Source organism: Ictalurus punctatus, chromosome 28 (genome assembly GCF_001660625.3).
Source record: "Ictalurus punctatus breed USDA103 chromosome 28, Coco_2.0, whole genome shotgun sequence".
NCBI classification, from domain to species: Eukaryota; Metazoa; Chordata; class Actinopteri; order Siluriformes; family Ictaluridae; genus Ictalurus; species Ictalurus punctatus.
This window is the reverse complement of record NC_030443.2, coordinates 13,290,730-13,304,373: the sequence shown is the minus strand read 5'-3', so window position 1 is coordinate 13,304,373 and position 13,644 is coordinate 13,290,730. Positions and strand designations below refer to the sequence as shown.

The 13,644-nt window shown below is 38.6% G+C and overlaps 1 protein-coding gene across 9 annotated transcripts in view; it reads left to right on the top strand.

Annotated features, from left to right (window-relative positions):
• LOC108260062 (RIMS-binding protein 2) overlaps window positions 1–13,644 on the top strand; it is a 141,093-nt gene that overhangs the window by 96,528 nt on the left and 30,921 nt on the right. For 7 of the 9 annotated variants that reach the window (XM_053676841.1, XM_053676842.1, XM_053676846.1 and 4 more), the window contains exons 7-15: window positions 1,402–1,566; window positions 2,879–2,962; window positions 4,390–4,479; window positions 4,676–4,798; window positions 6,678–6,782; window positions 7,368–7,418; window positions 9,240–9,272; window positions 12,007–12,184; window positions 13,285–13,362. In XM_053676841.1, coding sequence (XP_053532816.1) covers window positions 1,402–1,566; window positions 2,879–2,962; window positions 4,390–4,479; window positions 4,676–4,798; window positions 6,678–6,782; window positions 7,368–7,418; window positions 9,240–9,272; window positions 12,007–12,184; window positions 13,285–13,362 — 907 coding nt within the window. The remainder of the gene's footprint in view (window positions 1–1,401; window positions 1,567–2,878; window positions 2,963–4,389; window positions 4,480–4,675; window positions 4,799–6,677; window positions 6,783–7,367; window positions 7,419–9,239; window positions 9,273–12,006; window positions 12,185–13,284; window positions 13,363–13,644) is intronic. The other 2 variants (XM_053676843.1, XM_053676845.1) reach the window with 2 other exon arrangements.

Genomic DNA, 13,644 nt, shown 5'->3' with positions numbered 1-13,644 from the left:
AAGGTGATAAATGTAGGGGTGTACTTACTTTTTCCATGTTATTGATCTTTTTTTGTTCATTTAAATTGTGAAAATTAACAGGTTATCATTTTGATAGCAACAGCTAATTCACAGATTTGTGTGGTGTGATGGTAGACATACTTTAAGACTAATAAAATGGATAAAAAATTGTGATGTTACTTGACAAATTAAAACATCTAATTGGTGATACACGATGAAACATTTGTGGAAGGAGTCTCCAGTTTCAGCACTTTGTAAAATTCAGTAGTAAAGCTGTTAAGTTTGATGCCATGGGAAAGTCTTCAGGACAGACATTGTCGTGTATTGTGGTTTCTCTGTAACACAACAAGCATTTTTTTTTTCCCTTATTAACTTCAAGAGAGAAAAAAAATAGGCCGGTGAGAGAACGACTGTTTACAGCTCTGTCTGTTTATCCATAAGACACAGTTTGGGATAAATGGGTTGTAACTATAAAATGATTTATTTAATTTTCTTTTAAGTATGACACGTTGTTCTGTAATAAATTAAAAATATATATAATTTTCAGCAAATAAGAGGAATAAAATAGTATTTCATTTATTCTATTTTTCTATATTCTATTATTTAATTTATTTTTCTGGGGAGGGCATGGTGATATAGTGGTTAGCATGTTTGCCTCACACGTTGGGGGTTTGTACCCCACCTCCGCCCCTGTTTGCGCAGAGCTTGCATCTTCTCCCAGTGCTTCGGGGTTTCTTCTGGGTACTCTGGTTTTCTCCCCCAGTCCAAATACATACGTTGTAGGCTGATTTCCATATTGTGTATAGTGTGTGTGTGATTGTGCCCTGCGATAGATTGGCACCCCTTCTAGGGTGTCCCCCGCCTTGTTCCCCGAGTTCCCAGGGATAGGCTCCAGGTTCCCTGTGACCCTGTGTAGGATAAGCGGTATGGAAAATGGATAGGTGGATAGATGGATGGATATTTTTCCCCAATATTGCCCTCATGACACGTATTAATTACATTCCACAACTGTCCCTCTGCAGCACAGTACAGGATACTATATAAGGTGGAAGATATTTTAGTACAAAATCAATTGGGAATAAACATAATAGTTCCATCTAGTGTGCTAATGTATTTTAAAAAGTTCTGTGTAGTACCCTATAACAACTAAGCGTCCACCACCTTATATGTGCTAATCTAGCAAATTAAAGCTAATAAAGAAATGAATGGCTCTTATGATGTGCTAAAATGAATACTGGAATTATTTCAGCATGGGAAGGTCCCTTTACTTCCCCCCCATCACTGTTGGTCACCAGATGACTCCCAGTATGACTCTAATTCCAGTAAACTGCTGTGTTCTTGTATTCTACCTTATGTTGCTTCTGTATTTTTTTTTTCTGAAGTTGTTTTTATTCCTTCTAGGTTGTATGTGAAACTGCACAGCCTGTAGTTGATGAAGTCCTTGTTAAGGGGGAGGAAACCCATGGAGAGGAGGAGGAGGAGTCTAGAGCACAAGTAACCCCAGAGAAGGACACTAGCTCCGCCCACCAGGAAGAACAGACACAAAAGGACCGTATAGAGTTTCTGGTGAGAGAAATGTTGAGCGTGGGTTTAAAAAGTTCACCGAATCCACCGAAAAAAAATAACGGTTCCTTCATCTTGGATGGATCTGATTCGGATTATATTAAATATGTAGTGTTTGGGTCAAATTTGCTAACACTGGGCAGAAGTCTTTCTCTGGAGTTCTTTATAAAAATGGACTGAGGAAGTGTTACATATGGGCTCAGTTTGTGATCTAAAATATACTTTTTGGTTAAGGAATAAACAAGAAGACTTGTATGGTATCACAGAGCCTGGATGCTAAGCTGTCTTGCTAATGCTCCAGCTTAGCTAATGTTAGTGATAAATAAAATTGTTTTGAATGGGATGATTTAACTACTGATATATAATTGACTATTTATTAGATTTATTTATTAAATATACTAATTATACTAGATCTTATTAGTGGTTTACTAGATGAAGGATGATGAAGAGGAAACTTGAACAGTCTAGGGATGTTCCTAGGCCATTTATAGTTGTTTGATGGGTATTAAAACCTATTCAACAAATTATTAATATTCGTAATTCTAAAATTAAAATGAATGGTTTTAAATTGTTTAAAATTAAGTTTAAGGGCGATGTAAAATAAGGTGCATGCAAAAAAAAAAAGAAGTAAAAAACGTAAATGTTATTCTACATGTGAATGTCTGGAAGGCAAAATCTCCTGCAACGTTGGCGTTGTTCTGATGCAGACACAAATATCAAGTCTTCCCACACCTCCAGTCTACATCTGAAAAGGTTATGTCATATAATCCCAAATCTGGGACAACTACACTCACATGCTGTTTCACATCACCGTTGTCTCTTTCATACTTTCATCGTTAATATTGTCCCCTCTGTGACACACTGTGCGCTTATCCAGAGCACAACTTGCTCCTCTGCCCATCCACTGTTCCCTCTGAGTCCAGTCACAGTTTAACCAAGACTGTGTAAGCTGCAATTAGGATAATTAAACAGGGTTAAGCTTTCTAATTCTTTCCATGTCAGAGGTCAGTGTAGAAATTAGAGGTAGGCCACTTTGTAGAGAAGTAGAAGCTTTTATTTGTCCACCCACGTGCATTGCAATGTACCTGTCAATCAACTTTGCATTGAATTGATGCAGTTTGCAAATTAAGCTTTTTTTTTTTTAAATCAATAAATTAAAACGATGATACACATGAGCATAAAAATGAAATAGGTCCTGTTAAATATGGTTCTGTTTCTCTATTATGAAACGTTTGGTGACAATATGTTCTGAACATATACATTTGATCATTTTGTACGCTTTATGTATGTTGGGGTTCTTTCCTTGTTGCTACAGGAAAGTGAGTTGAGTAAGAAGAGAAAAGAATGTGAGGGTCTCGAGCACGAAGCAAGGAAGAGGCAGAAGAGATGTCTCGATTTGGTGAGTCTGTTCTAATTTTGTTCACGTGTACATGTGTGTGAAGTGTACACTTTAGAAAAACTCTTGAATCCCACACTTCTTCCTACTACAATGTTATGACAGCTGCAGAGTAAGTGGTTCGTAAGGAAATTGTACAGAAGGATAACCTTTGTGTTTTTATTGAGCCATGTTTTACTGACACTGATTTGATAATCAGACCCTATCTCACTGATCAGGCTATACAGCTACTAGTCCATGCTCTTGTTATCTGAAAACAGGACTATTGCAACGCACTACTCCCGGGCCTCCCAGCCAGCTCCATCAAACCCCTTCAGATGATTCAGAATGCAGGAGCATGCCTTGTTTTCAGCCAGCCTAAAAGGACGGATGTCACACCCCTCTTCAGCTCCCTCCACTGGCTTCCTGTAACCTCCTGCATCAAATTTAAGGCCTTGATGCTCACATTCAAGACCTTGTCTGGAGCTGCACCTCCCTACCTCAACACTCTCTTTGAGGTTCATGTTCCCTTGTGCAACCTGCACTCAGTTAACAATGACGCCTGGTAGTGCCTACTCAGCGAGGCATGAGGTCCCTTTCCAGAATCTTCAAACTGACTGTCCCTCAGTGGTGGAATGAACTTTCAACCTCAATCCGGACTGCGGAATCTGTCGCTGTCTTCAACAAATGGCTAAAGACCCACCTCTTCCCAGAACACTTAACTAACTCCTAACTTGTCCCCTGATCTTACACTGGCTCTTACACCTCTACTCTGTGCACTTTGCTTCTCTAGAACTCAAGTGTATGGTAGCACTACTTGTATTGTTCTCCACTTGATGTTTTACTTTGCTTGTATTTCCTCACTCGTAAGTCACTTTGGATAAAGCTAAACGAATGAATGTAAATGTAACGGAACGTCTGTGGTGTAGATTTTCAGTCATTTTCACGAGGAGAATGAATGAACACTTGAGCACAATCACAAAATTCACCAAGAGCAGGCTGATTTAGTGTGTGTGTGTGTGTGTGTGTGTGTGTGTGTGTGTTCAGGAGGGCCAGCTTGAGGATGAGTACAGCAAAAAGGCTCAGCTGAGACCAAAATTTATTTATTTATTTTTTCTTCGGCACAAATCTCTACAATTGGCTGAATCCTAACACCGTTCATCACCCTGACAAAACAGTGAAGCATGGTGGTGGTAGTATTATGTTGAAAGTTACCTTTGGCCTCTTGGTTGCTTTTTTGAGAAATACCCTCTTTAGCGGCTCAGTGTAAAAATGTACCAAAGCCTAAGCAAGTTAGTTGTTTTTTTTTATCCTACAAAATCAGAAGTATTTTTTTTTACCCTTTTGTCTACAGAACGAAAGGTTTTGTCATCAACTTATTGGAGAATGAGTGAAAACTTGAGCACAATCACAATATTCATTGTTATTGATTATTTTGTGTTTGCGTACAGGAGAGCCAGCTTGAGGATGAGTGCATCAAAAATGAGCGACTAACAGAGGAGGCTGAACTCCTCAGGAGCAAGGCTCAGCTGCTTGAGCAGGTCAGTGGTAGGACGTGTGTGTGTGTGTGTGTGTGTGTGTGTGTGTGTGTGTGTGTGTGTGTGCGCAACCTGCTATTGTGCAGTTCAACTAACTTCACAACCACAACTTGAACATCATGTATCACTGGTGTGCATCATACTGGTGTGTTTGATACTTTTTATCTCTCTCTCTCTCTCTCTGTCTCTCTCTGTCCAGTCCCAGGTTGAGAATGAGGAGCTGAAGGGGGAGCTCTCTGCAGTGAGCGCTCGGTATAGTTCAGTTCTCGAGGAGAACCAGAGACTCCGTGCCAAGCTGGAGAACCTAGAGCAGGTCCTAAAGGTAAATCTCAGTGGTTGGCAGGTAAGAACAGATAGTTGTGAGGTCGAAACCAATTCTAGGCAGACTCGCACTACCTACATTTACATATACAGCCTAATAAACTTTTAATACAAATATTAATAATATTCTGCGAGGTCACGTGGAATAAATCTCGTAATGTTTAAATCTAAATCGGGTTGAAGTAATCCAGTAGAGCAAGCCAGTCTGAATGAGATTTCTGCTTGATTCGAATGATGATCTATTTAATAATCTGATAAATCGAAGATTAATTAGTAGTCCATTCGTTTTTTTGCTTTATCACCACACATATTGGGTGTGAAAACCTGGCAGCATACATGCTACATTTTTTTTTTAACTATATTAAACTCATGATAACATTATATGGTTGTAAAGGACATAAGATTAATATTTCAAAGCAGAATAACATGGGAGTCAATAAAACATTTGGATCACTTTTCTGAAAAGCATTTACAACACAAGCAACGTTATTGCAAACGTAGATAACGTGCCAAACTGCCTGCTTGCCTTCTTGCCTCCAGAAATGTGCTGTAATTTGGTTTATGTTCAGAAATGACATGAACTAAAGATGTTTTCATTCGAACTAAAGATGTTTTCAGACCTGTAGATCTGTGCTTTGTTCTGAAACGGGGACTTAAATTGTTCCAGTGTTGCGTTTTCTACATGACTCAGTTTGCTCTCACAAGGCAACATTAAACGCATACCAAAATATATTTATGCAAGTCACATGTGCGTAAACTGTCCTCTCATTGGTCAGAGTGCGTCTGCTTATGTTCCGCGGTTCTGCACGTAGCGGTCATCCACCAGGATGGATGGACAGCAGCTCCGCGTGCTTGTTGTGGCTTTCTTTTTAGCTGGAGTTGATATAATTTATGTAATTCATTTGTTCCACAGAGTGATTCCTTGAGACGTTCGCTAAACATCTCGTAAACCTTTTTTGTTTTTGAAACATGTCCGTCAGACCAAATATCAATGAGGCATTTTACCTCATCTTTGGTCTGAGTTAAAGTGCGGTTCGCGTTGCGAGCCATTTGCTAAACAATCACGCTTTTTACGCAGCACAGTTTCCATCATGCGTTGCACTACGGGTAGGTTCTTATGTCCATTGAGTCAGATTGCTTTCTCACCACAAACGATCCGCTCCAGAGTTCGTTTGCAACGAGACTGAGACCATCTCGTTCAGGTGGTGTCGGACCCGTTGTTTCGGTGCAGATCCGGGCGCGACTGCTGTGTTTAGCATATATGTCTAAACAAACCAAACCAAAAGAGGTTCCGAAACAAATGGTCCAAACGAGCCAGGTGTGAAAACACCCCTAAAAGAGTATTGGGTATATGTACATCTGCTATCCGAGTGAGTGTTTGCAGTTAAACATAACCACTGTTGGGCCCAACTCTCAACTCTTCAGCTATTTGCTTTGCATGCTTTGATTAAAGTGCAACTGCAAGCCCAATAGATCAAAACTATATAATATATAATACAGTATACATACAGTATATTTTATATTTTACACTTTTACGACATTTGGCAGATGCCTTTATCCAGAGCGACTTACATTTATCTCATTTATACAACTGAGCAATTGAGGGTTTAGGGCCTTGTCCAAGGGCACAACAGTGGTAGCTTGACAGTGCTGGCTTGACCTCCTGACCTTCTGATCAGTAACCCAGAGCCTTTAACCACTGAGCCACTACTGCCATATATATATATATATATATATATATATATATATATATATATATATATATATATATATATATATATATATATATATATATATATATATATATATATATATATATAGCCTTTTAGTTACTCTTTATTACTCTTCAGCATTGATTGTGTGTGTGTGTGTGTGTGCAGCATATGCGAGAGGTCGCAGAGCGCAGGCAGCAGCTGGAACTGGAACATGAGCAGGCACTGGCTATCCTCAAGTTCAAACAGGATGAAATCAAACGACTTCAGCGGGTCTGTCGCTAACTATTACACACCGCACTGCATTTAAAAAATAATAATAATAATAATTTTTTTCACACAGCAGGGCAAATCTGATTCATTTCTTTGATCCAGCAGTCTGTAGGCTGGATGTCCGCATTGCACATTACAGGTGACCAAATCCGATTCGCTTGTTGAGACTGCAGTTAGCTTTACTCTCATGTTTCCGACTGTATTTAGTTCAGACACCAGCAACACAAATAAAGTAAAAAATAAAAAATAAAAAAAAGATGACAGAACCATTTATGTTGTTTCTGAGCTTATTTCCTCTACATGCTGGATTTTGTTGTTCTTGTCACACACACAAAAAAAAACAACATGAAATTTGATTTGACTGGACAAACTGAGACAAGAAAACAGAACTGATCCACATACAATTAGTGAAATTCATGTCAAACGGCCAAAAGAATCAGGTTTAAGCTGTCTGTATGAAAATAGCTCTTTCCTATTCATCTGCCTGGACAGTTCTGACATCCTTACACGTCATATTGTTCCTCACATCACTGTATTCTTTAGATGTTATGCTTTATTGTAACTGTGTGCTCCGTCTTCCATCAGGCTCAGTTATTTGCCAAGAGGGAACATGAAGGAGTTGTGCAAATGCTGGAGGTGAGAATTTATAATCAAACCCCTGCTTTTTCCAGATCTCAAGGATTAGCTGTCAAAATGTGTGTCTATTTGAGTAATCTTTCTACGTCCGCTTCGGTGTATTATGGTGTATTATTAACGCCACTGATGGATAAAGTATCCATTTAGCATTCTCACTATCCCCCCTGTTACAGCAGACAGAGTATAAATAGAGAGTTAAGATTTAGTGACGTGTTCTCTCTCCTCTTCTACCCTTGATTTCACACCCGAAAGGCTTTTCTTGCAGATATTGCAGTTTAACTGCATAATCGATTGCTTGTACTGTGACCCATCTGTCAGTATTGCTAACTCTGTGTCTAACTCTAACTCTGTGTCTGTGCTGTTGCAGTCGATGTTCAAATAAATGTGTTGTTTAATCTGTGTTGTACACAGTGTTTCCGCTACAATTACACAAAACTCACATGGCACCGAGTACAGTATAGTGGAGGAAAGAAAGGCTCATGAATTAGCAGATTTCTAGATAGCTGTTAATTTAAACACTGGCTTTGCAGTGTCTATAGAAATAAAAAGCCTCAATGAAGTTTCATGTGAAGACAACACATTTTTTTTTTTTTTTGTGTTTAAAAATGAAAAGGAATTATCACAGGATTAAGTTTGTGGTAACAATTCCTGCCTTGTGTCCAGTGTTCCCGGGGTAGGCTGTTTAGTTTGTGACACTGATCTGGATAAAGTGGTTACTAAAGATAAATGCATGTTAGTTGTGTAAAACGTCAGTGACCAGGTAAGAGGAGCAACCAGGAGTCCAGAGGTAGCTGTTGTAGCTGAAGAGATCCACAGCTCAGAAGATGTTGGTAATGAGCTCAAATGATGAGATGTTCACAGGACAATCATAGTCCAGATACTCAAAAAAAAAAAAAAGAAAGTCTGGCTTTATGGAGGAGTGGCTTTATGGAGTTTGTCGAAAGGCATCTTTAGTTTAGAAACTCGGCAAACATTTGGAAGAAGGTTCACAAAGCTCTACAATTGGTGGAGACAAAACAGTGAAGCATGGTTCCTGTAGTATTATGTTGAAAGTTCACCTTGGCCTTCTGGTCGCTTCACCCCCGACAAACACCCTCCTTTACTGAACACTGTAAAAATGTACCAAAGCCTAAGCAACCTTAGGTTTCTTTCTCTAACAAAATGAGAAGTATTTTTTTTTTTTACCCTTTTTTCCACAAAATGGAAGGTGTTGTCATCAATTTATTGCACAAAATGAATAATTCCTTCTGAATTTGGTGCACAAAATAACATCTGTTGCAGAAATGTCAAATTATTTTTTAGAACAAAGTACAGAGATTCGTTCTTCATTTGATAATGTCTGTGAAATACATCGCACCCCTACATCACACCCATACATCGCAACGCTGTGACCTTAACAATTGTCATGATGTTATGTTCTATAAGTTCTATATGAAAAGTAAAACATGTAGGCTAAATAACTATAAGAGTAATGGTTGTGAGATTAGTTTTTTTTATGAGTAAGTGTAATTTAGTATAAGTGTAGCTAATCCTTAAGGGAATATCACATGCTTAGATTTAGTTAGCTAGCCGGTGTAATCGGATTCACAGCCGAAGCGCGTGAACCGTTACTTTAGTTACACATTGCATGAGCCACTTTTTTCATATTAGTACAACCAATCCCACCGAGTCTTTTTTTCTTTCTAGGAGAAACACTGTATGTATGTATGTATGTATGTATGTAGGTATGTACATTATGTGATGTATGCTACATGTAGGAATGTTATGTGTGACGTGAACTATTATTGTTAATTGTCTAAATAAGGTTTGTGTCATTTGTAGGGGTTGATCCAGTTTGTATTGCTGAGAGAGCTGGTAAACGTTCTCCATCATTCTCTCTCTCTCTCTCTCTCTCTCTCTCTCTCTCTCTCTCTCTCTCTCTCTCGCTGTAAACTAAATGACTGAGTATAGTATCTCTCCCCTCCAGAGGGCTCTGTCTCTCTATAAACTTGCCTGGCTTTTTTTTAAATAGACCAATCAGATTGACTCATGGTCGTCCCCAGCAATCATCAATATTTGACTGAAAAAGATCATTACAGTTGTGTGATATGGCTTCTGGAGAGATGTTGATACTGTACATAAACTTATTGTTCAGCAGGTCATTTAAAAAAAAACACAAAAAAAACCCCGCTGGAATCTGATTGCAGTGTCTACTAACCATAAGACTTTTTTCCTATGGTTGACCTTTGACTTGACATACATGCATGTGTATTCTGAAGCTGTCTCTCTCTGTCTCTGTCTCTCTCTCTCTCTCTCTCTGTCTGATGTGTGCCAAGCAGAACACATTGGACTGCATGCAGGTATTGATACTAAGCAGTTCAGTCATTCTTGTCTAATGCCTTCCCAAACCTCAGCTACTTAGTCATGCCTATTTGATTGTATATACTGTCTGTACATTTGTGTCTTCAGGCAATACACTAGCATCTGCAGTTCATTGCTTGCGGCGAGTTTAGCTGAAGTTATTAGCCAAGTAATACATTTTTTGATATTTACACCACGGTACTATTGATCTCTTGAATCTGATTGGTCAGAAGCTGTTGATTCATTTTCTATAACAGCAGCTCTGAAAATAATGCATGGTTTATATTAATGGGTTTATTATATCGTTTCTATAGTAACCGTTTACGCAGGGATAACCTAAGATGCGTAATAAATGGATTAAAAAAATGTGCTATTATTTAACGAAGATTATAACTAACTTATAATTGGTGTTGTGGTGAAATGTTCTGGAAGGGGACTTTTGTTGAACTTTTATGGAGTCGCCAGTGTCAGCACTTTGTAACAGAAAGTAACAGCAAGTTTCCCAGCACAGAAACGGAAAAGTCTTCAGGACACAGGACCTAACAATGTTTGGGTTCTCAGTAACATGACAACACACCGTTTATATATTTAATTCTTTTTGTCTTAACGTCGAGAGAGAAAAAGAGAGGCTGGCGAGAAAACAACTGTTATAGCACAGCATAGCATAGCTGCTGTAGGGTGTGTGATATCAGGAACTAACTTGAGTCACAGACGTTAAACGTAACTACAACATTAAATGTAACTATAAATGGATAAAAAGTATAATGTGTCATTCTTTAATTAATAAATGGATGTAATTGTTGGCAAATTGCTAAAAAAAAAAAACTGCTTTTATTTCAAAGTATCACATGCAGTTTTTGGACAATTGGTGTAAGAGGAATAAAATGCATCTGAAAAGATATGTGACAAAGTTGTATACACTTGAGGCTTATAACTGAGGTGGAAATCATAAGGAAATAATAAGAAAAAGCTATGTTCTTGATCTAAAGTGGTTTTATACTAAATTTGCTGCACAAGTGTGAGAAATAAGCTTGATTTTTAGTACAGATCAAAAATATTTGCGATTTTCATTTTAGCTATTGTGATAAATATGAACATTTATGTATAATATGTAATACCCATGGAACACTAAAACTAGACTAGATTAGACGTGTTCCTTCTATACAATGAAATAGTTTCTTCATAATGATGTTCATTTTTAGTGACACGTACTTAGGTGTGATATTTTACAGGAAACTGGCTGTTTTTTTAGAACCGTGTGTAAAAGCGTGTGTGTGTATGTGTGATGAGGCCCTGTTTGCTCAGTGTCTGCCAGGAAGCTGAACCGCAGTCCCGGAAGTGAAACTAGCTGTAGTTTCTCTCGGCCTGAGTTATACGCACTTGCTAGGTCTCCGCAATACAAACTCAGCAAAAAGGCAAAATGGCTGCAAACCTCTCCCTATTTCCCGCTTCGCCTTTCTGCCCCTCTCTCCTCGGTATCTCTGAGAAATGTTTTTGATTAATTGACTGCATGAGAATTTGTTTTTACCAACAGCTGTTTTTAGTTCCATCACTTACCATAAATGAACCCCTTTCTGCCAGTTCATTATTCTTACACCCTAATGATCACCTGATATTCACTCAGAAATATTTTTGAGGTTATACTAAAGAATAATTGAAAAAGAATGCGCCCCTGAATTCAAATTTTGATTTGGCTGCCTCATTCCCCTTTATGTAAAATGTCATGTGTGGGTTTGTAGAACACATTTTTCACATTTGTTTCACATTTTCCCCATTAAACTCAAATTTATAGTGTCTTTGGAGCACAGATTAGGGGACAACATGGCACCTGTACACTTTTAACCACAGAACATGTGTGCCAAACATGCTAGCTAACTACCCTAGCTGATTTTAGTGATGAAGCAAAATAGTTTGGTTTGTTAGTGTGTTTTGTCAGATTACTACGAACAGTGGCTGAGTAAAATGACAACGCAGCTCAAGACTCAGATACTAAAAGAACAACCGTGTCGAGCTGAGAATAATGCAAGCTAGTCACTAGTGGTTAGCTAGCAGAAATAGCAGCAGGGCCATGTTTCCCAACTGCCTGCTCATGTATATTCATAGAGCTTTTGAATTCATATTTAATAAGGATAATACTCAATACAAACAAACAAACAATAATAATCTGAGTGGATAACTCTTCCTGCTCTGCTGTGTGTGTGTGTGTGTGTGTGTGTATGTGTGTGTGTGTGTGTGTGTTTACCTATAGGCGAAGGTACGGGAGCTGGAGCAGAAGTGCCGTAATCAGAGCGAGCAGTTCAGCCTTCTCAGTCAAGAGCTGGACAAATTCCGGCAGCAGGCCTCTAAGATCGACCTATCGGCTCCTGGGCTGCTGTGCTCCGGCCTCACGCAACTTCCTAACGGCCTCAGTCTGCCCACAGACACCGGTAACACGACATTAATCTACTCTAGTTCACACACTGCACTGCTGCTCATAGTATCACACTACTGTACACTTGGATATGATCTTTTCTCCGTCTCAGATAATTACTACTATAAACATGTATAAGATATATAAAGCTGCAATCCCATCTTTACTTAGTACTTTTTTAAATACTTTCCTTTATCTGTATATACTTTATACAGTATATGTGGTATATAGTTATGTAGGGAATAACATGACAGGGCATGCTGTTATAGGAAAATAATCAACACCTTCTGACCAATCAGAATTGAGAATACATCAACGAGCAGTAGTGAGGAAAGAAAGATGTCAGCGTCCTCATTTCTCATCTGTGACATCCACAAATATTAAGTGGAAAAAGCTTGGCCTTATTATTGTGTTGTACTTCATAATGTACTAAATATGCTAGTTATATCCATATTACTTTCTTTTTTTACGTTTTATATTTTACTTATTTCCTTCTTCGTAATCTGATGCAGATGTGTATTTTTCTAAGCAGGAAATAACTGTATTTGGTCTTGGGACCATACCACATGAAATCGTTCATGTACATTTAAGACGCTTAAAATTTGACTTATTTAGCTTAGCTTACTTTTCAGTGACAAAAACATCAGAGCATAACAAATCCAACCAAAATGTTAGTTACATGATGGGATTAAAGAGTTAATAATAAGAAGAAGAAGAGAAGAACCATCATATGATGATGATGATGATGATGATTATTATTATTTATGTAGTGCCTAGCCACTAATGGTGGCATGGCATTAAAATAACAATAAATAAATAAATAAATGTTTATGTAGTGCCTACTCAATGCCAGATGTCTAAAACCTCGTGAATTTTTCTAAGAAATTTTTCTCTGTCTTTTCGCACGTTATTGCTATGATACTCGTTGACTCCTGCGACTCATCTGCGTTTTGTGTGCATATTTATCCTGCAAGTGGATTCTGCCTTGCTGTCTCTCTCTCGCTCTCTCTCTCTCTCTCTCTCTCTCTCTCTCTCTCTCTCTCTCTCTCTTCCTTATTCTCTACTCTTCTGTCTATCCTTTTTTTTTCATCCATCATCCACTCTTCTGCTCTCCAGGCACTAGTGCCTCATGGGATGACATCGCCTTCTGGAGTCTGGAGGGTAACGAGGCCCTCTGTGACGTCTCTGAGCAGGGTACTCAGGGCCATGTTTCTTTCATCAGGAGGCTGTAACTCCTGCATGGCTGACCCAGACGCAGTGTTTTAATGAGAATGAACTCACTGGCTGCCTGCTTGTTAGCATTATCTGTATGTCGTTTGTAGTTTGGTTCTGCATTATTAATATTGTGGATTATTATTTTTATTCATGGTTCTGTTGTGGTTAGGGTTACGCTTTCACTGCTTCTTCCTCACGTCCGTAACACGGCATCCATTGATGCGTTCAGCATCCAGTTCAGAAATGATTTGTTTTCTCGTA